The sequence below is a fragment of the Hetaerina americana genome, unplaced genomic scaffold (genome assembly GCF_022747635.1).
Source record: "Hetaerina americana unplaced genomic scaffold, ioHetAmer1.1.p SCAF_7, whole genome shotgun sequence".
Taxonomy (NCBI): Eukaryota; Metazoa; Arthropoda; class Insecta; order Odonata; family Calopterygidae; genus Hetaerina; species Hetaerina americana.
Genome location: NW_027287316.1, coordinates 14,066,851 through 14,093,046, shown reverse-complemented (window position 1 = coordinate 14,093,046; position 26,196 = coordinate 14,066,851). Strand labels below are relative to the sequence as shown.

Here is a 26,196-nt window from a genome sequence, read left to right as displayed (position 1 = left end):
ATTTCCTTGTTCCCCTTCCCCCAGCGTGCGTGTTGCTTTCCATCCCCTCCGTTAACTCCCCCGGAGGCCCTACCCCTATCTCCCTCTCTGGCGCGGCGTGACCCCTACCCCCTCCTTCTCCCCGCCGCTCCCACTCTCCAAGCCCCCTCAAAATCCCCACTCCCTCCGATCCCCTTCCTCCCCCCCTCCGACCCGAAAACCCCTCCTCTCTCTCGCAGTCGCACTCCGCGCGATGTCGGAGAGGTGGCCGTACCCGAGGACCAACGCTGCCGCCACCGCCGCCTCTTCCTCCTCCTCTCACACCGCCCCGTTCCCCAGCCTCCTGGCCGCCGGCCTCTTGTTGCTCGTAGCCCTCTCGTGGTGCCCCAAGTCCTCACGTGGCTGTTACGTCTTCCCACCAGGGGGTGGCGGTGACCCTTGCGCAGCCAAGCAGTGCCCGGCGGGGGCAAGGTGCGTGCCGGCGGCGGACGGTCGCTCGGCCACGTGTGAGTGCCCGGAGCGGTGCCCGGTGTATGGGGACCACGCGGGCGCTGGGCCCATCTGCGGGGATGACGCCAAGGACTACCCGTCACTGTGCCACCTGCGGAAGGCGGCGTGCGCGGCCGGAGTGAACGTGGCCCTCCGATACCACGGGAAATGCGGTGAGTGCACGCCCCTTTTACATTCACCCCTAGTAATTCCTCACGTTGAGGTTTTATTTTTATAACGGGCAACGACAACTGCACACTACTGCGCCCGTGCATAATTTTACTCCTCGCTGCCCGACTGGTCAATCGGACGCCATATCGCGTTGCCTTATGGCAGGGAGGAGATTATGAACAAAAAAACATCACGAGAACGTCCCTGCCCGATGATGGCGCCTAGGCATTGAAACACGTGACTTGTTTTATCTCATTCTATGGTTTATTGAAATTTTTCTGGTATGTGATAATAAATCATGAGAACTAATTGCAATGGTTGCTTTTGTTTTTTTTTAATATAAACAAAAAGTCGATTGTACGAGTCTAAATGATTCCGATGTCATATTTTTCAATATTATTCCTTAGCCAGCTGGATCTGCTGAAATGAAACGCATGTTTCACGTCCAGTCTTATGAGAGATAATTACATTAAATTTTGTTAATTCTTTATACTTTGGGTAAGATAATTTTGCCTTCATCTTTTCTCCGCTTGACTACTCTAAAATTATTTCTATCGAATTTTTCTCGCCTACAACTCAAGGTGAACATAATCTTAGCTTTAGGGTATAGATCTTGATAAATTCCATCTATATCAGTGACCAAAAGGTGTGTCCTTCTAGAAACAACCATGAAATTAATACTAGCTTGGTTAAAATCCTACTTTAAACCAGATGACTATTATCATCAAGAAAAAGGAATTGTGCATTGATACAAAGGACAAACTGCAAACCACTGATTATGATGCAATGACATCATAGTCAGTCGTCTGTGGTTTAAGATTTGTGGTACTGTAAAGACTTCTTCCCGTCTCAAACACTCCCAATTGTGGTCATATGGTTTACCAAAACATCGATATTAAGGATTTTTTTTCTTTTTTAACAAATGCATTTATTGAAACTATAGCCTGATACATTTAATGGCTCAACGTTTCTAAGACTTAAAAAACCTGGTAAAAGTCATTTCCAATGAATGAATTTTGTCACAAATATTGATTGTAGAGAGGGTATTTTGAATCTTCGTGTCGATTAATATTTCAACTTGATCCCGGTGCAAAAAATATTCACGATATTTCTTAATCATCAAATTTATTATATAATTGACAAATTTTATTATAATATGCATCGCTTCTATTTATTTTTTGAAAGTTTTCTTTTTCTTTTACCGTCCGTCAACTAGCATTTTACATTTTATCGATACTTACGACTGATTTTTCGTTCTTTTTATCATTCAAATTACTGAATAAAATATGTCAAAGAGCTGTACATATTTTTTGCATGTGTTTTTTTAAGTGTTTACAAATCTTACCTTTATCTACGAGGACGGTCAAATACGTTCTCAGACTCACCAATTCTAGGAAACTAAGTATGTTTTTCTACTCTTACAAATGCGTGACTTTGCCAAGTACTTAAAGTTTGGTGGATGACAGACTCCGGATTCCTTTTTATTTACCGGTTCTAACCCCACTGCCGAGATAATATGTGATTTGACCTCATTTTGGCTTTCCTTGGTGTTCGTTTTCTTTTCAATGTGGAAGAACTATATGAAATAACTTTTATTCTTAGTTTTTAATCGTAGATTCGTGGCAAAAGATTTATACAGTCACTAAATTGTTTTTTTTTAGATATATCGATATGGTAAAGTGGTAAATAATAAAAATGAAGTATTTCAAATAAAACTATGAGTTGACTGCCATTTTTTATTGAATGTTTATTCGATGAAATTGTACTGAGAGTCCTCAGGGGATATTCATGCATGATGATTTACAGATAACCAAAATTCTTTTAATATAAAAAATGAAAAAATAAATGAGTTTGGGATAACTAATTGAGTTTCCGAAAAGCTTTACAAAATTGGATATATTCCGCCTCTCTTTTTTCACCCTTCTTAATCCTATCGTGATCGTTATCGCCCCAAACGAATATGCGTAAAATCATCATGGTTTAATTTAATTTTTCAGAAAAGAGAAAGGTAAAACATCATTTGTCGGAATTTTTAATAGTTATTTTTCAATGTATTACCTTTAAAATTGTATTTCTGTAAATAAAAATTACTTCAACAATAGGTTATAAATATATATATATATGTGTATATATATATGTATATATATATATATATATATATATATATATATATATATATATATATATATATATATATATATATATATATATATATATATATATATACACACATATATACATGATATACATACATATATATATATATGTACATATAGGTTTGATATGTAAATGTATTAACAATATCAAAATATATGTATACCTGCTTGTATATTTAAAAATTTCTGTGATAAATAATTTCCCTCTGGCTGCCTAATTGATTACCGAAATCTTATTCAAAGGATTGCTTTGCTCATTTTAGAATAACATTTGATGTAAACTTACTCAAAGCATAAATTAATAATTTTCTTCATCATCATGCATACATTTTGAAATTTTAAAGAATACAATCATGAGTAATGTCTGAATGTTGATTTTGCTCCGATTTATCCCTGCCGGAAGGTCGAATACGCAGGAATAATAATAAAGGATTCTGCAGCAGCAATTCGAGTCCATATTTTATGTCTGTTAGTGGGGAGCAGAGGTGGTAATGAAAATATTATGAGACCATCCATCGAGGCCACGCTGATCATGAATTAGTACAGAAATCAACTTTCAGATTTTTCACATAACTTTTAGCAATGACTTTAATCAATATTTTTTAATTCAGGAATATGGACATATAAGAGACATATATCTCTTATTTCTTTAAATGGGCGTATATCCTGGATCATCCGATTTTCTACGGACTAGGCGTTGAGAGTTTTCTAGGAGATCGAACCCGAAGTCATTTATTTCATCAATATAACGGCTGGTTGGTTAATGTGAAACGCCTGCGGACAAGACGATACTACTTGGAATACGTAAAAGTAAATGTAGTAGTGCATACCCCAGGATACAAAATTAAATATTCTGCTTTGGAAGGCTACATTCGCTCTTCCTGGGATAATGTGCATACTTTTCTGGAAGGACCCCAGAAATCCTTGAATACGATGGGCTAAGTACTTTGAGGATGTAGTATGCTCTTCTTTCTAGCATGCTGACGGTAGAAACGGAGACCAAGTATTGAGTCACTAGGCGAGAAATTACGGCGTGTCGACTACCTCGCCAGCAGAATAACGTGAAGTGGAATGTTATCGCGGCTGTAGCACCATGGCCATCACGGCTCCGAGATTCTGCACAGTCATTCCAGCCCCGTCATAGTTCAGCCTTACAGTATTTTGACCTCTAGTATGTTTGCCCACGTAATTATGTGACCCCAGTATTTTCAACACATTGGAGTGATATTTACGAAAAATGTTCCCCGAGCATAGCACACGGCTATAAGTATACCAATCGATGTCATGAATACAAATGTTAAACAAAATGATATCAATATTTGTATACTTCAGCGAGCTATGAGAAATTCAGAGTGGCTGCATTGACGTGGAGCCAATAGAATGAGTTCATCGGACATCAAAGGTGGAATAGTTCAATACGCTTAGAAGTCATTATCGGCAAAGAGGCAATTATTATAGGTTCTCAAAGAGGTTAGGGCTACGATCGAGGAAGTAGAGTATGAAAGCATTCGAGTTGGGCGTAGAACTCGGAGGATAATAGGAATGTCCAATTGAAAAAGCAGACGAGACTGGAATGAGACCTTTCGAAGTCCGGTGCTGGATATGTCCTGAGGATCAAAGGGACAATTATATGAGAAAAGAGAAAGTTTAATGAAAAGTGGGAGAGATACTATACGGTGAAACAAAGAAAGGAAATAGTTTGGACACACGATACAATGGATTTTTTGAGACGTAATGGAAGGAAAATGGCTGGTCCCGTGGTGGAGGAGAAAGATGAAAAAATGCATAGCTCAAATAAGGAGAGATGTAAGAGGATAGAAGAGATGTAAAAGCGAGGAAAAATCGGTATGAGGTAGAGAATAATGCAGAGTCATAAATGAACCTATCTGCAAATTTAAATATTTATGAATAAAAGTAGTTGAAGCGAGCAGATAAGCATGCATCGTAATAAAGCGCCGTGCATTTTAGTTATAATTTGGGTATTTTAAAAGTAAAATCGACCTAATAGTCTTTTATCAATAAATAAATGATGCATTATTTTCAAAAATATCACTTAATTTCAAATATATATATATATACATATATATATATATATATATATATATATATATATATATATATATATATATATATATATATATATATATATATATATATATTTTCTGATGCATCGTAAAATACCTCAGTTTTAACCTTTTTTTGTTTGCAAAATAAAAATTCACATCGGTATCGCATTACAAGGTTTCCTCATTTGCATCAACTAACTGATTCATTTACATTTGAAAGTACGGAAACTAGTTTTTTGTATAATAATGTTATCCTCCTACCCTAATCTTTATAATCGGTGAGAACGTAATTCTCGTATTTTGAAGGAAAATATGGAAAATTTATATCTCAATTGTAGAGAATAGAGATGAATATATATTTGTAAAAAGGCTTAATGAACGCTGAAATCGGCTGTAGTACACTTTAGAGCTGTTAAAAAAAATTAATTCCCTTAATACAATTTCTATTTCTCTTGCTTCTTTTAAATTATTAATAACATATTAAATATTGTTTCCTACCGCTTGCTAGTTGTTTTTCTCCCATAATTCTATGCAGGATTTTCATTTCGGCATCCATTACGCTACTCAACTCAATAAACCAAATCTCCGATATTCTTCTTCTCCGTTCCATTAAATAGCATCATTTTTCATCGGCTGAATTGGAGCCTTTATAAGGCCGGAATCATTTTTTATTCATTTATGCCCCGTTTAGACACAAGGAGTTCTGCTTTGGACCCTTCAGAAAGGGATGGGGGCGCATCCAAGGCGAAGATTCATTTGCTAAGGATGATGAAGGGTATAAATTTGGGCACCATTGAGCACTATATTGAGAGAATAGAGCCATTCTGGTTCTGAAATGCTCCATCAGTGAACAAAATTGTAATGCGCGACACCAGTCGTAATTTCGAGAGTTATTGCTTTGTTATTTCGAAAATCGGCAAATGAGCAATGAAATTTACTTTCTAATCGTACCTAATGCTAAAATTTTCCAATAAATTTGAATTGCGCTTACAAATATTGCTAATAAAATAATTTATATCGGATACGCTAAATAGGTTATTTATGGCTAAAACCCATTTGAAATGTGCGAAGGAGTATGAACCTTCGCATGTGGCTACATCAGTTTTTGCTAAAGATAATTAGTTTGTCTGTGACTTTTCTTGGACCCCATTATGTAGATAGCTGCTTAATCAACGATGATAACTTAAATGTGTAATAAATCTGGAAACATGTATACCCTCCCATGAACATCGGAAGTGAAAGAAGATAGATCAGTTGTTTTCGCAAGTTAACTTAAGTATACTATGTTATTAATACGTAACGTTTATCAACTGATTTAAATAATTTTACTATCGACTTTTGTAAAAATTGCAATGCATCCACTTTGAAAGATGAAGAGTCTTAATAAATTCATCTCAATGATAAGAGGGTTTAATCTATTGTTTCTCCTCGCTAGTAGGTATAGTTTTTTATATGTATACTCAGAAAGTGTTCGATAGCTATCGTTTATCTTTAAGAAGAAAACGCTTTTGTTCTCGTAATCGATTTTATGCACACAATGCTGCCGGAAATGATACAATCCCTTGGGTACATGCTTTCCTAGGCAATAAAGACGCGGAATATGCCAGGGACCATTGATTTACTAAATAAAAGAAATAAAATGCAATGCACATTAAACTTTTTGATTGCTATTTGAATGTGAAACCTTTGATTTTGTATGCATTCAGGATAATATTTTGAAACGATCTATCGGAACTCGGGAGAATGGGACCCTTTCTTCGTATTTACATTGTAACAGTTTCATATTCTAGCGTCTACGATCCGCCTCACGTTGTACTGCAAAAATGTTTGCAAATATGGCGAACTAAGTTCTGAGTGAAATTGCTATTTTTTCGCTAGTTTTTATGCTCTGTATTTCCATTTTGCAATATTTTATAAAATGGACCGGTTAATGGAGATAAAATGGCACGGTTTATCGCAGGAATATCAATTCCAACCTTATTTAATTTTTTTACGAAAATAAATGCAATTAACATTTCAATATGTAGTTATAATGTATATAATTTCAACAATGGACCGCTTTCAAAGAAATTAAGAGGCAAATATAATCGTGAGCATAATAATAGTATAAAATAAAAACTCCTTTTTATGAATTTCATTCATTTATATTATTTCACTTTTAAATTAAATACTGGAATGTATCCTCTCGCTAAATAAAATGTAAATTACAAATATATCGTGCCTACTTTTTCATGTTTTATTTTTTATTTAATTGAATTCAGAGTGGTAATTGAAGAGTTCGAATGGATGAGCGCTATTTTGGTACATACATTCACTGTCGTGTGAAATAGGATACAAGATATCCAGCAATACTATCAGTGAAATTGCTTGAGGAAATTTCCAAAATTTACAATGCGAAATGATAAAAATATATTTTTGTGTATCATTTCTATAATACTGTGTGAGTTACTTATTTTTGTCCAATAACATTTTAGGTTTTAATAAATCGTGTAATACAAAAAATATTCTTAGGCTTCACCACACAATTAGGTCCGCTATGGTTATTCACTATTTTTACGATTCTTAGCGAGAGAGAAAAGCTTATGAATATTTTTTTAAATTTTATATTGTCAAAGATAACTAATTTATGGCAGGTTTACAAATGAGTGAACATAAATTTATAGGCATCTAATTCCTGCTTTTTTCAATATTTTTATATTTTTCCGACAAGGAATTGAATTCAACCGAAGTGTAGAAAATTCCACAACACATTCAAGAATTCTTTGTGGCACATCGTCTGGCGAAACCTACTAACTTTGAATTTCTACGAAAATCTAAAGTTAGATGGATGTCCTTGAGATTTTTGAAGATATATATTAGTGTTGTGTTCGTCATGTGTGTCGTAATTGGTAGTCCAATGAGTAGAGCACCTAACTACTAACCCCCAGAGGGTCTGGGTTTGATTCCTTGGCACTCTTCTAGTCACCCTTATCTTCACCCAAGATGTGTGCTACTTAGTGTACCAGATCATCCTGGGAAACAATTTGCGGAAAAGAGAAAAAACTTTTCCTACTCTGATTTGCAGTTTTCTACCCTGATTCGCATAAAAAATATTTAATAACTGTGGTTTGACCCAATATAGAAACACTTTAGTAGAAATAAGTAAATAAAAAGATGTGATCATTATTCTTTATGAAAAATTCCATGATTCTCTAAATGAAAATACAATATCGAATCGCGGAAGTAAATGTGTAAATCTCGTAATTCGAAAATTTAATGTAAAGATTAGTCTTCCTAATTTCAGCATGGTTTCTGCACGCTATGGAGACTAAGGAGCCTATCAATGAAATTTACAAATGGAAATTTACAAATGGAAATTACTTTTTTTTTTTGCCTACTAAAAATTAAAATTTTAGCTTAATTTTCCTATCAATGTGAATCCATAGTTTTTTTTTAATTTGCTTCATTTTATTTTTGATATCATAGTTATGACGATTTTTGATAGTGATCTGCTTGAAGCGAATATATGTAACGCTTTGTTTTTTTTTAAATCCTCTAGTCAATGAGTCGCATCGAAGAGGGAGCTGTTATTTTGAGCCAAACTAAAACTAATAATGAAATTACTCAACTTTTAGTCTAAAATACAATAATCACTTTTAATGAACTAAAATAAACTTCGACTATTTTATACTCTTCAAATAGCTCTGAAAGGGAGTAGTATTGGATTTCAGAGAGCTTTATTGGATCATCAACATCAAACGTATTTCACTGTGAAGACTGGTTGGCCACAGTCATTTCCAATACTGCTTCTCTCTCAATATAATAGTTTTCTGTCCAACATGCCTCATCACTTAGTCTTAGTACTCTCCCCTTTGTTTTTCATGTGACTTTAGAAAGATGCTCATAATTTTTATGGGAAACTTTAGAAGAACAAAAATACTTCAAATATGACGTCATGTTATCAGTTGTATTATTATTATTTGGAGTCTTTATTAAAGTTGGGATTTGGATTGACATGGGCTAACTATCGCTACATTTCTTACCTCCTTTCAAAACGTCATAGCCCTCCCTGACTACCCATGCTTCATTGAACTGTTCTTCAATATCAAATAATCTTCATTCTGACCCTAATGCGTATCCGTTTCCTCTCCTATCTTGCTCGCTTAACATCCTCCCTCCTATGACAATCTTCAAAATTCCATCGACATTCAAAATATCTGCATCCACGTTTCGTACCGCCTTTGGACCTCTTCCAAAAGCCTCAACCTCTCTCTTCCCCATCATGTAAAGCACTTCTTCGTTGTTTTTTTCTTTCCTTTCATTTTAAATTTTCCATCCTCCTCCACTCCCACTTCTCGAAAACCTCAAATGTATGTCTATCATCTTACTTCAACAACATTATTTCCGCATGTAGAAAAATACGCTCGATGTCAAAGTTTTGACCAATCATTTGTTGATATCTTTGCTCAACGCTTTTGTCATCAACCTCCATTCTTCTCGTAGAAGCTTCTTTCCCTAATGCGATTATTTTTCTTATACTCCTAATACCTGCACCATCCTGGACCAAAACATTTCTAAGATTGGTAAAATGTTCCACCTTATCCAGTTTTTGCCCTAACATTTTAACGTTTGACTTACCATTTCTCTTTTTTGAAAACCATATAAATTTATTTTTTGTTTGCTTGTACCTATTCTCACCACGTAACTTCCACACTGATTATTTAATGCCCTTAGAAATGATTCCAATCTCTTGGTTGGCGGGCTAACTAGTGCCTAATCATCCTCAGCCTAATTGATTTTATGAATTACCCACCGACTTACATTCCTATCTCTAACTTCACCCAGTCATATTTTACCATTTCCTCCACGTATACGCTGAAAAGTAGTGTTGATAATATGGGCACATCTGCCTCACTCTTCCTGAACCCCAACTCAGCATCTTTTAACTGGTCGTTTGCCCTCCTCTCCATCTTATTATTGATTTTCCTAAGTACAAAATTATCTGCATGAAAAGACAAGCTTACTGTTCTATAGTACTCATAACTACCTTTTTCATTTTTGGGATAGGAACTTAAACTCTTTAGCGTTGAAAATGTTTTTGTCGGCTTTTTCCTTGAACCCGACGCAGTTTTGCATGGATTTAATCATTGCACACGGCCTTGTTTGCATTTAATTTCCTTCATGTTCTTTTATTCTTGCAATAAAGATATCAAAAGTTCTGTTTGTTGGGTTCCATATAACTTTTGGAGATGTGACCATGTTTTTTCTACTTGTATAGCAACCCTCTCCCTGCCCTAACTCGTCATTTTTCCTTTTCCTCTCACCTATTTCATCCCACTTAACATGATATTACAATCTTTAGCACTTAATTATGATCTGAATTCACATTCACTCTTGGGAACGGTGTTCATCGATTAAGCTCCTAGTTGATTTGTACCGAAATATAATTGTACTTTTAACTGATATCTAACAGGATTCTCGGGTTTTTTTAACGTATATTTGCGTGTACCGTGGGGTTTAAACCAAATGTTTATTATGAATAAACCCTGTCTCATGACTCTTGCTCTCCACCCAAGGTCACCCCGTGCACCTAAACTGTAATGTCCTTCCTCATATCCATATCTTCCTTCGTTCACTGTAATGTCCCAATCCTCCCCCCCCCAATCACTATCAAGGTTATTTCAGGAGCAGCGGGAATTATTTACTCTAATTAAATGCATATCCTATCTGTTTATTCCTCCCTATGGTTAGGTGTTGGCACATAGGCTTAAATATTGAACAAATTCGTTAGTTCAGCTTTTATTTCTACTCGTAATATTTTATCCCTCACTTGGCCTATAATTACTACGCTTCTGCCTACCTTTATGTTGTATTATTTTGCTGCTCCTTGCTGGCTCTCTTCCCTTCCACCAGATATTCTTCATAATCATCGATTCAGTAAACCCCACTATCCCTCCATCCCACCTCGCACAATCCTAAAATATCAATATTTTTCCTCTCCATCTACCTCTTTATGCTGGCTAATTTCCTACTATCAACTTCGTATCAACACCTCAAGACCATATTCTAGCTAGTTTGGTCGTCTGCTGTGTCTTCATCTCTGTTGCTGCTGTCGATTCTGCTTTGCCAGGATTTCGTGAGTTGACGACCGCGGCAGCCTAGACTCTCCCACTGCTAGGTACGACGCATATGCCTGTGGGTCGGGTCCCGTAGTTGCAAGGACTCACATTAATAAAATTGTCCATCATAGGGTGGTGGGATAAAAAATTGCCGTGATTCCCCGTTGCCTTGCTCAATCGTGTAATTCCCGGTGATACCATTACTCAATGGCCACCCCATTTGGGTCAGACACCTTTGCAGCCACCAAACCGAAGAAGAGAAGCTGTACGGGCCAACTTTCGTCTGGCTTCTACCCTTCGACCGATCATGGGTGATTCTGCCAAGAGCAATTATCATTTCTCCCGCCATCAAAACTCTTCTCTTAGAGGTCGTCAGAACAAACAGGCTCTACCATCACGTCAAGGTTATTGTCCACGGGGAGGGGTAATCCCTTTATATCTGTTTCAAGTGTCACCTTACAAAAACGCGTGGCAGTGGGTTGCGAATGTGAAGTTCAATATCATAACAAAACATCACGATATTGGAAATGGAAGGTGGTGACCAAGACAAATGCATTAAAACTTTATTCTTTATTATGAACCTTATCTTCAGTAATGATAACTGGTGTTTGCTGGTAATATCTGATTGGTAGCATATATTTTTGCATGTTTGTATCACCAAGGAGATGTAGATGAATGAGGCATTCCCTTTATTGAAGTGAAAATCTTAAAGTTAAAATATCTTTCAAGGTATTTGGTCCTGTATCATTGTAAAAGTTTTGTTCCTCCCATGAAGCACTTAAACCAAATGCTCACTTGGAGCTCTGAAGTTAATGGCATTGACAAAACTCATTTAGTGATCCAAGAGGTATCCAAACAGCAGTGATCTTACGAATAATTAAAAGTTTTCACCCTACTCTACTTTTATTAGATGATTCTTGACAACTTTCGTGAAAATCGCTGTTCAGGTAAAATCATTTTCCTATATTCCATGGATCATTTGCAAAGTTGCACAACATATCCACATGCTGTTAAAGCTTTATAATTTAACGTAAAATTAAATATTAAAAATATTTAATTATAAAAGCTTATATCAATACTTGTAATTTATGAAGCCATTGACATTCAATAGAATCCAAAAAATTGCTTTCAAATCTGTACTTTATGGTTTTATTCAATGATAACGCCAAATTATCCTGAATTAATACAAATTATCATTATAATAGTTAACATAAGAACAACGTTAAAAATTGTTTATTTTGGAGGAGAAAATGTTTTGCGATATAATACAAGAGAGAGAGTACGGGTTTATGTAATAAAATTATTGAGCGTCGCAGTTAAATGGCCGTGTAATACGACGCGTGCGAGATAAAGTGAATATGTTTCTCCTTGAGCCAACTGCCTAAATGCCAGACTTGGGCAACTACATTCAACAGCAGCTATAAGCCTGAGCAATAAAAATTTGCACAAGACAATAACTTCCCGTCTACTTATTTTTAAACTAGCACACACGCACGAGGAACAAAAAAGGTGCCGGCGCATGTACACCAACCAGGCCGCAATAATGTAGTTTGAACACCACCACGGCCGTTTTTTATTTCTTTTGACCAAAGAGAGGTTGTTGCGGTCTCGAGAGATAAACATAAAGAATATGCCGCCTCGTCCATTTCTCTCAAAAGTTAACAAAACGCGATAGCGTAACGGCGCCATGTTATGTCTCCCCTTGAAATCAAATCCAAACTGGAATATTTATTAGTACTTTCTTTTCATTTTGCACTCCCTTCATTTCTAGATGCGGTGTTTCGTGTTCTGGATCCTTTCCGAACGCAAAGGAATGAATACTGTGAAGTACTATTGAACATTTTAGTGGCCCATTTTATCATCTTTCGTCGCAGAAATACGTTCCGGAAAAGAGTTTTCCATTCATTCAGATTTATTCATTCACATTTATGCAGGTACCGAGAGAAAACATGCTTCATCGATATTTTTTCTTTCACTTTTTTGGATTTGAAATTCTTAGACTTTACACGCTTTTTAAGTTCTGATTCTCATTCTGTGTACTTTCAAGTTTGCGCCCTTCAATAAAAAGCTACGTGACATAAGCTAAGTATTGAAAATCAAAAAGATATGAATGAATTTTCCTATGCCAACGTAAGCTTGAAGCTTTTTGTTTAATTTTTCAACTTTTAGCACTTCGCTCATAAATTGCATTGCCTTGTGTTCCCTTGGCGACAAAAAAAACGCGAGAAAAATCTCTCCGAGGGTTTAATGCGTTTGGGCGAAGTTATTTTCTGTTTTCCAGTCGGCAAACAGGAAATCGTCAAGTGCGCTTACTCACTGTATATAGATTCTGCGTTCTCGACGCAGAATCTATATACAGTGAGTCTGCGTCGAGAACGCAGAATCTATATACAGTATTTTCCGAGTCATGCCGGACGGCATGACTCGGAAAATAAATGGATTTCCCGACCTTTTCCATTCGACACTTGTTCAGGAGAGAGGAGAAGAAGGAGGCGCCAAATTCCGGGAATACGGGACTTTTGTTTGCATGCGTAAGTTTATCATTGCCCATGAAAGACTTCACTCAGCGCAGGCCTGTGTGCCGTCGATAAAAATCCATTGCCATTTACGGCCGCTCCGTCCACGCCATACGTACTCCCGCGGTCGAATCCGGTCATTCGAAACATCGCATGCACGGCACCTAAACGTAATAATAGGTCGTGGTGAAGGGGGGAGGGAGAGAGGGGTGGGGGAGAGAAAAATATAAAGGAGGATTGCTTCGCCGTCGCATTGGTCCGTGGGTAGGGAACCATTTCCCCACACACACTTCCTCCTGCTCTCGCCGCAGGTTATTTTATATGAACCCCGATGGTTCGTGACTTTCCAGGTCAGGGGTCGTCCTTTGATTACGTAAGAATTTTTGGGAGGGAGAAGAGTGGTGGGCTATTTCATTATGTTTCCTCATAGGAGATCGGAAGAGAGTTTGGGATGGGGGGGGGGGGGTTAGATTGAAGGTGAATCTTAATAAAGGTTTGTCATTCGTTTCAACCCATGACGTAAATTTTTTTCAAAATACAAGTTTGTTTTTGACTGAATGCACTCTGAACGTTGCTATTAGTGGCGAACGACAACTGAGATAATTTCCTATATTAGGGATACATGGATACATTGATAAAGGTAGGATTTTTAGGAAATGGGTGAGAAGGATAAGAGGACCCTGGCGTTGGTGTTAGCATACTCTAAACGAAATGTGTTTCACAATTCAAAACACTTCATCCGACGAATGGTGTACTGTTCTTGAATTTCCTATATCTTGGATTACTTGGGTATGGTGCCAAATTATGGGTCAGAATACCTCTGAAAAATTCTGCCACCGTCAGAATTCGACCCCGGGTCCTCGGAACGGGAAACCAGTACGCTAACCACCGTATGAATGCGATCCCATATGTATATTTCAATTGCAGTAAAATTAGAAAAGAAATATGTTTTTCATGTTGGTGTACGTTTTCAGAGCAAACCCCAAATTGAATTGGTCGGTAACCCCGGTGAAACCTAATTGCTTTTTTTTCTTATTTTAGAGAAAGTCGCCGCTTTCATGTTAACGAGAGCGCTTGGATAATTATTTATGGGGCACGAGGGAAGATTCGTCTCTCACGGATTCTTGCAAAGAGGGGAGTGGAGGGGTGGGAGGGATGTAAAATAATGCTAAAGTGGGTTTGCGTAATTTAAGGGCGGGCAGTAAGGAGGGAATCTGCGGTGAAATGGCATACGCGCAGGAAAGTGGCTCGAGGGATTGGGGGGAGTGGGGATGAGAAGGGGATGGGGTGCAGAGGGTAGGGGGGGGGCATAAAAGGGCAAGGTGACGCATTTATATGTCCGCAGTTGCTGCGGCTCCATCGCGGGCGGAGTAATGGGCCAGGTGCATGCGATGATGGGGACAGAAGCGGCCGGCTCCGAATTACTCCTGGGGCGGCGTGCAGGCAGCAGTCGCCGCTATCAAAGTGATGGATCATTATGCATAAAAGTTCGTCGTGAGATCCCGTCTGGTCACGTGAGGGCGTCGGGGCGATATAAATCTCCTCGATCCCGGCATCCGTGGCGCTTTTCCCGGGCTCTTACCCATCCCAGACCGGTTGTCGGCCCCAGAGTGAAAAACATGGATTCCTTAATGATGTAATTTTTTCCACTTAATACCCGATTCATCAGAATATACGGGGATCCCTTCCCGCACGATGGAAATGCCGTTAATTTGAACCGTTCGCGATCGTGCTCTAAAGGGATTATTATCCTTGCCGAACTCAAAATGCGACTCTTTGCAAGGTCTTTTTTTTTCCTCGCGACTGCTCTTCTGCAAAGGATTTGCATCACGGAAAATGATAATTCGTTTTGGTACATTTTCACCATGTCCTTAAACTTATTTTTTGAAAGTGTTGAAATTCATCCGTTCGGTTGAGAGCTCGGGCAGTAATACTTTTTTGTTGCATACTAATGGAGGCCGGTGGTTGTTCAAACGTTTTGTATAAAATAAAATATTAAAAAAGACTGCACGGAGTAAGTGAAAATAAAACATGCGTGATCGATGCGCCATGTGCTCTCACCTGTAATTATTCATTGACTGGATAAATAAACGCCACAAAAAACCCGAGTCAATTCCCTGGGAGAAAATATTTTTTCGTATTAATTGTTGTTTTTTTTTTAAATTGCATGTTTTACTCCAATTTAAATGTTCGCTTGTTTTGAGGAACGATTCACTATTAAAGGACGCGTCATTAAAAATTTTTCCCATTCTCCCATCTAACAACTCTAGTCTGTGCTATTTTTTTGTTAATTATGTGGCCGTAATGAAACGCGTAATTCCGCCATCGCGATGGTTGAGGATAAAAGGCCCCGCGCATAATTATCGAAAAAAGTATTTTCAATATTTTCAAATAATATGAGAGGAAAACCTCGTGAAAGATTCATCATTACTTGATGAGTCTCAAGAGACATACATTTACATATAATGAATCGATTTGATGACGATTCGACTCAGCTACTAAAAATAATAACATGATTATTAACCTACATTCATTTTCATGCCATGGTCTCTTTTATAATTTCCAAAATATGCCATCAATGGCGAGAAGGATTGGTTGCATTGAAGCGTGCCAAATAGGAACATTTAGAATTTAATTTCCCAACTTTACGCTGAGATGAAAGTCATAATCACTGAACGCTAATACCTTTGCATTAATATGGAAGTATATTAATGATACCTCCATACATGATATTTTTCATTAGAGTCAGGGCAAAATATAAATGTAGCACTACTGAATAAGCGCTCCCCATTTTTGTTTCGCTTCTGAGTATCAAATTGATTGCAGAGGTGAAATTTTATTTCGCCCGCATTATGACTTTGATATGCCAAGTCCAGTGCTTATAGTTCAGTCAAAAGAGCTAAAATATTAATAGTGTTTTAATAGATATTTATTTTTACAAATAGAACTAGCCTATATTTTTGCTTAACAATATGAGTTAACCCTTTTCAATTAAAATTTTTGACAAAAACTAAAGAATTACCTTTGATCGTCGAAAAGAATTTCGTGATCAAACGGGGTTCTTTCGCTGTTCTTTTCATAAAATAAAAAACTTTTGAAGGAATTGCACCAATGTTGTTATTTATTTATTTATTTATTTATTTATTTATTTATTTATTTATTTGGGATACATTGCTGTTAGGCGATAAGCCGGGTGGCAATGACATGATATAACAAACAGTAGTCATTCTTAAAACATATCACAGTGTCATTAAATAGTCGTATAGTAGACTTACAAAACAAAAAAATAAAAAAAATGAGAAAAAACAATATATTTTGATACAGCCATACACCTTCTGCCGTATTGCATTGAACAATCCCATCATATATACCTTTTACATTCACGCCTAAATGATTTAATGCTTTTGGGTAAGGGCTTAAAGAGTTTATCAGGCAGCTGGTTCCACTCTTTGATTCCCATATTTAGGAACGAAAACTTGGCGGTGTTTGTCCTTTGGGGCATGTATTTGATTTTAAGCGGGTGATCATTCCTGCCGAGATAACATGGCTTATTTACACTCTCGTTCAGTTCTTTCCAGCCTCCGTCAGCTTTCAATATTTTAAAAATGGCACACAGTCTATTCAGCTTCCGTCTGTTCTTTAGTGACCCCCATCCTAGTGAGCCTAGCATGTCACTTACACTGTCAGTCTGCCTATGTCGCCCTAAAACGTACCTGGCAGCCTTCCTTTGCACTGCTTCTAATTTATTCACATGCCCTATTTCAAAGGGATCCCATACTGTGGTCGCATATTCAACAATAGGCCTTACAATTGTTTTGTAGGCCAATCAACTGTTACTAGAATAGATGATCGATAGATGTCGTTTTTTTGGAGCTCTCCTGTCAAAAATAGGTCTCTAACGCTTTCGAAGTATCCATAGGAGATACATTGCTACATATATAGTATATCGATAGATAGCTTGGAGACCTCTTCGTGAACTCCGCTATTTCTTTTGTCATGGATTGAATGACCTTTTAATAACTTAGTCCCCCTATGCCCCCTTTCATGCAGAGATGGATTTCAAGAACGACACCATTTTCTGCGTCAGAAGTGGCTCTATTACCTTGCAAAAGCGAATATAGTATTTACCGCTCGCTCGATTATACTCGCGAGTGTCATCGAATGGCTTGCAGAAACCGACCCTTACACCCGCCCTTGGGGCTTTCACATAATGCAGAGAGGCACAATGCATGTCTAGGCCACTAACTCAACGGCAACAGACACGCTGATTGGATAATATTTCCATTTCCAGGCCCAAAAGTACCGGTATGTCGCATCACACGTAGTACGGTGGCCACAGAAATTTACAACACTGAAGGTAATAAACTGGCCCAAACGCATCGTCAAGTTGGCAAAAACGAACCGCTCTTCAAACGACAGTTTGTTTTTTCACATATAAACAAATAAAGGAGTGAACGCGCCCAGGCGAAAAGTATTTCGTGCTGAGGGTCGCGTTTACGTAACTCACGTGTTCCCGAAAATTCGCAATGTTCGTTCCACATGCCGGTTAACGGCGACGTTTGCCGCCAGCCACACATCCGTCATCGAGATGAGGAAACGCGACGGGTCCTTACCCGGGAAACGTTGTTCGTAAAAAAATATGTGAGGGAGATAAATGCCGCGGCCTTCCCTCACCTCCACGACCTCCGTCATCGTCCACCGACGTCCCGTCGTGGACCCCGCGGCGGTTAAACACAATGAGGAATTATAAAATGTAAAAAAAATAGGGAAAAAAGAGTATTCCTTCATCCCGTGTGAGACATCAAAACAACCTTCCTCTCTCTCTCTCCTACCGCCTCCCGCGAAGAGTAAAGGCGGAGGGACGGAGAGGAGTGCAGAAAAATGAAAGAATTCCAAACGCGACCAGCGAAATGGCGTTTTTCCCATCCAGCATGGGGAGTCGTAAGCAGATGCCATTCGTGGGCAGGAGAGGAGAAATGCAAAACGTCCCGGATTTCGATGTGTAGTTTGTTTCCCTCCCGTCACACCCCCCTCCCCCCACACCTTCCTCCTCCCCCCCTCACCAATAGATTCCGCCTTCCTCCTGCTCTCACCTTTCTCTCCTTCCTGTCCGAACACATGCGTGACCCCCTACCTACCCTCCCCCCCCCCACTCTCCCAAACCAATGACCAGAAGGATGTCGGAAAACAAAGGGCCGAGGAGGCGGACGCTCCATCGATCCGAAGGGCTCGGAGAACGAGTATCCCTCTTGATTTACGAAAGGGCCATAAAAATGATAATCGACGTTTTTTTTCGGTCTGTTTCGCTGTTTTTCCCCGAGGATTCCGTCGGGATCCCCTTCCCTACGACCAAACCCCTTCCCTATCCCAGCATTTGCCTCTCCTCCCACCTACCCCTTCACCCCCCCACCCTCTCCCCTTCCTCCCCCTCCACAAACGCCTCTTCGGCGCCGGAATCATCATCCTACGCAACCGTCCGCGGGCCATAATCCATCTCGACAGGAACTTTCGTCTCTGGCTCGTCACCCACCTTTGTGATTCCCTCAAATTAAATAAGCTTCCGCGATAGCAAAAGCCGCACGATAAAATGCAAAAAAAATAGCGTTCATTTACATGCACATCTTTGTTTCTGGAGTAGTATATACTTGAGTTTACAAATTTACATGTATTTTCGCGCACGAAATTTTCGCAGGGGCATATATAAACTTGGAGGGACAGCGCTAGTGACTGCCAGCCACTGTGCTCTCAGTTGTTTTTTTTAACTAAAAATTCCAGCTAGCAAGAGATGAGAATAGCTCGACGGCCATCAAGTGCAGAATAGCCCTGGGGGTTTACGAGGTCGAGGCAGCTTCTATGCTCAAAGATACGGTTATAAACAAGGGAGCCGTGCGTTAAAACACCCTTGGGTGATATATCGTCCTCTATGAATCAGAGACCTTGGGGAAAGCGGATCAAAGAAGAATAATAGCCTTCGAGCCTGGCTATGGAGACGAATGCTGAACATCAAGTGATAAGTCATGATGACGGGTTATCGATCAGACGATTGGTTCGCAGCAGCTTTCCCTGCCGTCCTGTCACCTGCCAATCTTTTCATTCCTTCATTGGTCCTTCCGATGACGTCTTCCATTGCCTGCTTCACACCCTTAATCTTCCTCTGTTTCTTTCCCTTTTATTTTTATTCAAATATGTTCTGCAGGAAATCAAAGGCCTCAGAATGTCATATTTGTTTATTTATCCTGCTATTCATCCGCCATAGTCTCCTTTTCTTTTCTCTCAAATAACTACTTCATTCATTACTCTATGTATTTTGGAAAAAATCTGAATCACTATACTTTCTTCGCTTCCAATCTTTCTTTCTCTGCTTGTCCTAACTTCCATGCATCCCAGCTGTGAAATAACTAACTCTGGATTTATACTTATTTTTAAAGTACTGTTTCCTTATGGCTAGACCCATACTGTTAGTCTTTAGTGATTTATAGTTCGAATGGAAAACCCCCGCCGTCCAAGGAGCTGCATACAGCTTTTCCTTTACGTTCTTATGTGCTTTGATAAGCAATGCACAGATAAGAAGAGTTACAAAAGTAATTATTTTTTGAAAAAATAAATAGATAAACGGTGTGCACAACAGAGCATATTTGGTAGAGCTAGAAAACCTTGAGAAGTCATAGATTTTTTAGGCCCACCCTGTTTAAAATTAAAGTATATGAAAGGTCCCACAAAGACGGGTTAATTATAGGAAAATAATTCTTTATTATTTTAAATACGCTAAATATAATCTTGAACACCTAGTGAAAAGCATTCATTAGTGCACTTGAGTTATTCTACCTGGGATTTTCATGTATTTAATGATGAATCAGTCAGTGGACAATTATACTGATAAAGGCAACTGCAAAGGTGGATACCTCAAAATGACGGTAATGTTTAGTAAGTGGTCAGCACCAACGTGGCCACTTGACCTCTTTTAATGAAAAATTCACAATAGTTGGTATTTAACACTATTTTTTATCGACTTCGTTTATTGTTTACGGAATTTCCAGAGCTTCCATCAAATTCCTCGTGTATCCGAACTCAGCCGTAACTTTGTTAATTACTACTGACGCAGAGGCAACCTCCGAAAAATGTGTAAAATTCGGAGTATTCTAAATGCTAAATACAACCGACTCTGATGAGCTTATTTCGTCTATTCTGCATTTGCATCAATTCCAACTCAGAAGCATCCTGCAGGCTGAAAAATCATTTTCTGTGATAACATATTTTATCTGTGAATAATTTTATTTCCCTCCCGTAATACTTAGGCCGCAATGAATGAAGCAAACATTGGGCACCTATGTTGAAATGTGATTGATATTTGTTAGGTTTTTTTTAGTGCCCTGCAAGCCGCCACTAGGGTGTATGGCAGGAGGTGAATATGCACCAGACTAATTTTGACCCGAATGTATTCACACCTTCCGAATTCGGACTACGTCATTCGGATCCCCTATCGTTCGTGGATAAGAAAATATATCCATATGAAGAACGACCATATTTTTCAAAAAGTTTACGATTTTTAAGTAAATTTTACGAGATCTTTAACGAAACCACTACAGCAAAACTAGTTCTGTACAGAATAAGTCATATTAAGGCTACTAAGAAAAAAATGGCATTCGAATGCACACGCCCTATGTTAATTCGGCTGTTTATGCCACGCCGATAAAATTAAATGACCCATTTAAGTCTTTAAACTAAATCTTTTGATTTGGTTTCAAAAAAGACTTGAATACGCAAAAGATCAGAGTAAATATTTTAGTGAGTTTGGAAATCGGTCCATTGAAGTCAAATAATACGAATGCCACAGCCACATCACAAAACAGTATAGGACTGATGTTTCAATGTTTCCGGTGAAACAAAATGTGGAGGCTAAAAGTGTAACGAGACGAAAAGTGAACAAAAATGTGTTGTTTTTATGGGAAATGATACTTTAAAGCGATTGACTTGAAACATGATTGCGGGGAAAAAATCTGTCAAAAAAAGGTCACCATTTTTTCAAGATTAAAATACTGTAATTTAGAAGTGGCGTGACTTGTTTTTATGCGCTTCTCTCTTTTGGAAGAAAATGGGAGTAGGTGAATGCACGAGAGTGAAAATATCATACGAATGATTTTACTCAAGTAAATGTGACTGCGGCAGCAAAATGTCATTGATCAAAATGGGAGTCGAGTTTTACTTGAAAGAGAAATGATTTTATCTCTTACCCACGACTTTCCGTTTATCAGATGACTTCATAAAAATATATTATTGTAAGATATTTTTTCCTGAGAAACCTAGTGGAGGGGTAGACAGAAAGACAGTTGGGAGTAGGAGACATTTCAGGTAGAAAACCCCGGGGTATTTAATTGAAAAAATACTCTCATTCGTATAAGGAATTATGAACGAAGCCAATAATAATTTGATTATAAAATAATATCTATTAAATAGTACTAGTAACCATAGTCATATCATTCTCGGGAAATTCTAAAATAAACCTGCCAGGGTTCATTTGCTGTCATTGATACTAAAAGCATAAAAAAACCATTTTAGATTGGACCGCATAAATGAAAACAATTTTAAAAAAGCTAAATCGAATTACTTACACTGATTATTGTAAAATAGAGTCAAAAGAAAGATGCAATTAATGAGAAAAACTAAATCAACAATTCATTGATTCATAGTACTGCGTTTAAAAGATAAAAATTATTTATGGGAGTTTTTTTTGGAAAAAATAACAAAAAATATTAATGAACATTGTCCAGGTGGAATTATCGCAATCTCCGAGGATTCCCGATAGATGGTTCTCGAAGTTTTAATTGCAATAGGATACACTCTAGCGAATGGGAAAATTTAATCTATCCCGTGAGTAGATTCGTAAGCTTCAGTTTACAACTGAGAGAACTCGGGGAATTATTTCCGGGAGGCTTGGCGGCAACGGGCCTCGGCGGGATCGTGACAGGCTCAGGGTCAAATTTCACAAAATCCATTTCTTTAATGCATTGAATAGGAGGGTAAAAATTTAAACCGGGAACTTGGAAGTGACTAGTTGTGAATAAATAATGACAGGCAATCCTAAATTATGTTGCTGTGTATATCATACTTTTTGAAGCCTTCACATTGCCAAGGACAAAGGGCAACCACTGAATAATGGCAATGTCCTCCTCTTCTCCCTATTGTGTACCACCCTGCCATTAATTACTCCCGTAACACTGGTCACCGTTGACTTTGTATACAATTCTGTTCACTAGCGTACTTAAACGCACTCTCTCCGTTAATATTTACGCTCTTTTTACTTTTCGACCCATTGTTCCCCGCATTCTTTTCTCTCCCGTGCATAAACGTTTTCCTGGATTTTTATGTTCCACTTCAATTTAAGATATCCGTCCGATTTTTTAAGACCTGAATCCTTAGTACGGGAAATATCTAGACAAGCTAACAAAGAATTAGGATTAATTAAAAGAGTACTGGGTAAATGTCATGAAAAGGTCAAAGAGAAATGTTATCTTCTGCTGGTTAGACCTCGTTTAGAATATGCTGCTAGTATATGGAATCTTCACGAAGTTGGATTAATCGGTGAATTGAATCAAATGCAGCGTGGAGAAGCTAGATTTGTTAACGTTGTTATGATAAACTAACTGCAATAAAACGTTATTGTGGTAAATTAGTTGCGTATCCAAATTATTAGAGCATCTAGGCTGGGAATCACTCACGAAGCGAAGGGTAAATAACAGATTAAATCTTTTGCATGCATTGGAAGGCTGTCTCTTTAGCAGTGATGTTGAAAATGTATTGTTAACACCATCGCACTACGGTAGACAAGATCATGTTAGTAAAATTACATGGATTAAGTGCAAAATAGATAGATTTAAGATATCATTTTTCCATAATCGCTAAGGGATGAGAGTAACATTTTCCGACCACGGTAGGGTTATATTTGCGTCAACAGTAGTCTGGTGTGTATCCACTTCCTGCCACACACCCTACCCTGGCTTTAAGGGTACGAAAAAACTTCTAAAAAAATATAAATATAATATTTATTACAAACATATAGGATATCATAAAATAAGTTAATATTTCTTGTATAGGTTTGCTCTGATATTTCCATTTGAGAGGAAATAAGTGCGTTGTGTTCTCAGAATCTGATACCAGGTTACCACAGCATAATAGAGTGTTCTGTCAAATCTTCAACACGTAGCGAATATATCTTTAGATTAGTGGATCAAGATCAAAATACTCGAATTCCATCCAAATCCAAACAGAAATTTCTCCAATTATATAATAAACAATTTCTCTTGAGCTCAGTCAAGTGATACTAGCGAAATACATTCTTACTGAACACATCTATATTTCTCGTAAACATTATTAATATTTCAGTTATATCAAATAAGTATCGAATGATCCCATTTCTTCAAGGTCCTTTTTTACAAAAATGCGCAGTGGAAAGCATTTTCTGTCTTACGTATAAATTTCGACAATAACCCTTACCGTTGGACCATATCTATTTTTCATACGAGAGAAATAACCCTCAAGCTACACTTTTATGCATCTCCTTATTTTAGTTCCGAGTTCAGCAGATCGCATGGTAGGCACGCCGGCTGAAACGCATTACGGCCCCCAATTTCAGTTCGCGCCCCGCAGAGAAAACACTTTTTCGGGATCTACGTCCCTACCTCCCCACCGCCGACATTCAACACTTGGGCAAGTGTCAAACGCACGTGCGGGAGCGTAGAAGTTTTAGGGGATTGATCGGCTGACTGGTTCCCAAAACAAATCGCCACGGGTGGCGATCGCCGGAAGTCCACCCGCTGCGAGCCCGAACCTTGGCTGCACGTGTGACTGTTTTAATTCTTTTTTCCAAAAGCCCTTCCTTTTTGAACCACTCCCAAGATGAAGCACTCTTTTCCCCAAAACCCTTCTTTCCCGTGTAAATCCTTTCATTTCTCTCCTCTACTTTTCCATCTCCTTCAAGACGGCGAAGAAATTCTTTCTGGTTGATTCACGACGGAATTTTAAATATGGTGGGAGAGGAGAGAAAGTTGCACGGAGGAATTCGAATAAGTCGGAATGGGTGGGTGGAGGAGATATCGTGAGGACGTGGGATGCAAAGTGATGCCGCAATGGAAAAGAAAATGTTGGGTAAGCGTTTTTTGGATGGCGTGAATGCAACTAGACGGTATGAAGAACTGCAAAAATAAATAATGGATTTCGATTATTGAACTATTCAGTATGAAATAATTTGATACAGGTCCATTCCCCATGTGCTTCCCACGTGCTTTGCTGAATTCTGGATAGAATCTGCCGAAAAAAAGCTCAGGACCAAACGCAGTTGTGAGTGATCATCAAAAGCAAAATCTCGAAATTGGTTCCAACACTGACAGTGACATGGGTCAAATGGATGCAGTGACAAGGGAAGCGTATACACCGAGATTAAATCGCACACTTCCATGGCGCGGGCGGCAATACCGTGTGCTAAAAACACCTCTTATCTCGAAATATCATTCATTACACCCACCTACTTAGAATTCTGAAATGCGCATTATTTTGGCTCGACCGGGGCATTTGGGTTGTTGAGGGGGCCTTGGCTTTTGGAAGGGGCCCACATCCGCATTAGCCTTCTCTCAGAGAAGTATTAGACGTCATTGGGTTCATTTTTCAACTCCCATATACGTTGAATTCAATGCGTTTTGACACATTTGAACAGAAAGAACATGCGGACTTTGAAAACTCGCGTCTCCTTCAAGTCAAACCAAGAAATTAGGCGTGAGAAATCAGTCGTTGATGCATTGTATCGTTTACTGCAAAAACGCAGCAAGCGTACTGCACAAATAACAGTTATTTTATATTTTCCTACTTCGCAGATGTGATATCTGAAAGAGAAAAACCATCTAATTTTTTATGATAACGTTTTTACGCCAGCATAGTATTGATGGAAAGACCTGAGGATCATATTGAGTCGCGGTGTATCGGACTGGCAATGATTTGAATACCAAACGAAAAGAAATCATCCCGAGAAAACAACCGATGATTGGAATTACGAATCGATATTTTTTTTTTGGGCATCCAAAAAACGCAGGCGGATGAATGTCCGCTCCCGCTTGGGTTTTGGGAGTGAGAGGCTGGATAGAGGGAGGTTCAATCGTCCCGATTACCGATACCTACCCCTTCCCCTTTCACCCCAACCCCCGCGGCCATGGACTTCATCCGACTGGTAAAAAATATAGCGGGTTAAGAGGCACGGGGCGAAAAGCTTGATGACCTCAGTTTCGCGTCAAAATAAACGTCCGCCCAGTCCCGCCTCTCCCATAACTTGCTCCTTCCGGTCTTCCCCACCCTTTTTTTCCCCTCGATCCCCGCTTTAACTTTCGTCCGACCCGGATTCCTCCTCTGCCGCCCGCTGGAGACTTTTCCTCCCCATTTCCCATGGATCGCTCCCGCGCCAACCCGTCTCCTCCCCCCCCCCTCGCATCCACGGAAAAGGGACTGCTAGGTCCCGAAGGGGTTGCGAAAGAGGAAAGAGAGCCAGGCCTTCCCCGCCCTCACCACGCCTTCTCTCCCCCTTCCCTCCTCCTCTCTCTCCCAAAGACTCACTCCCCCAAAAACCATTCCTCTTCCCCAGAGCCGGGTCCCTTAACCATTTCGGCTCCCAGAGTCTTGAATTTTACGCGAGCGGAATGAAATTTGCGAGCGGTATCCCATCAGACCTCCCGCGTTCTCA

The 26,196-nt window shown here is 38.8% G+C and overlaps 1 protein-coding gene across 1 annotated transcript in view; it reads left to right on the top strand.

The window, feature by feature from the left end:
* The first annotated feature begins 232 nt into the window (after window positions 1-232).
* The window catches only part of LOC139696544 (agrin-like), a 161,880-nt gene continuing 135,916 nt past the window's right edge, over window positions 233-26,196 (top strand). The window contains exon 1 of the mRNA XM_071595348.1: window positions 233-641. Coding sequence (XP_071451449.1) covers window positions 233-641 — 409 coding nt within the window. The remainder of the gene's footprint in view (window positions 642-26,196) is intronic.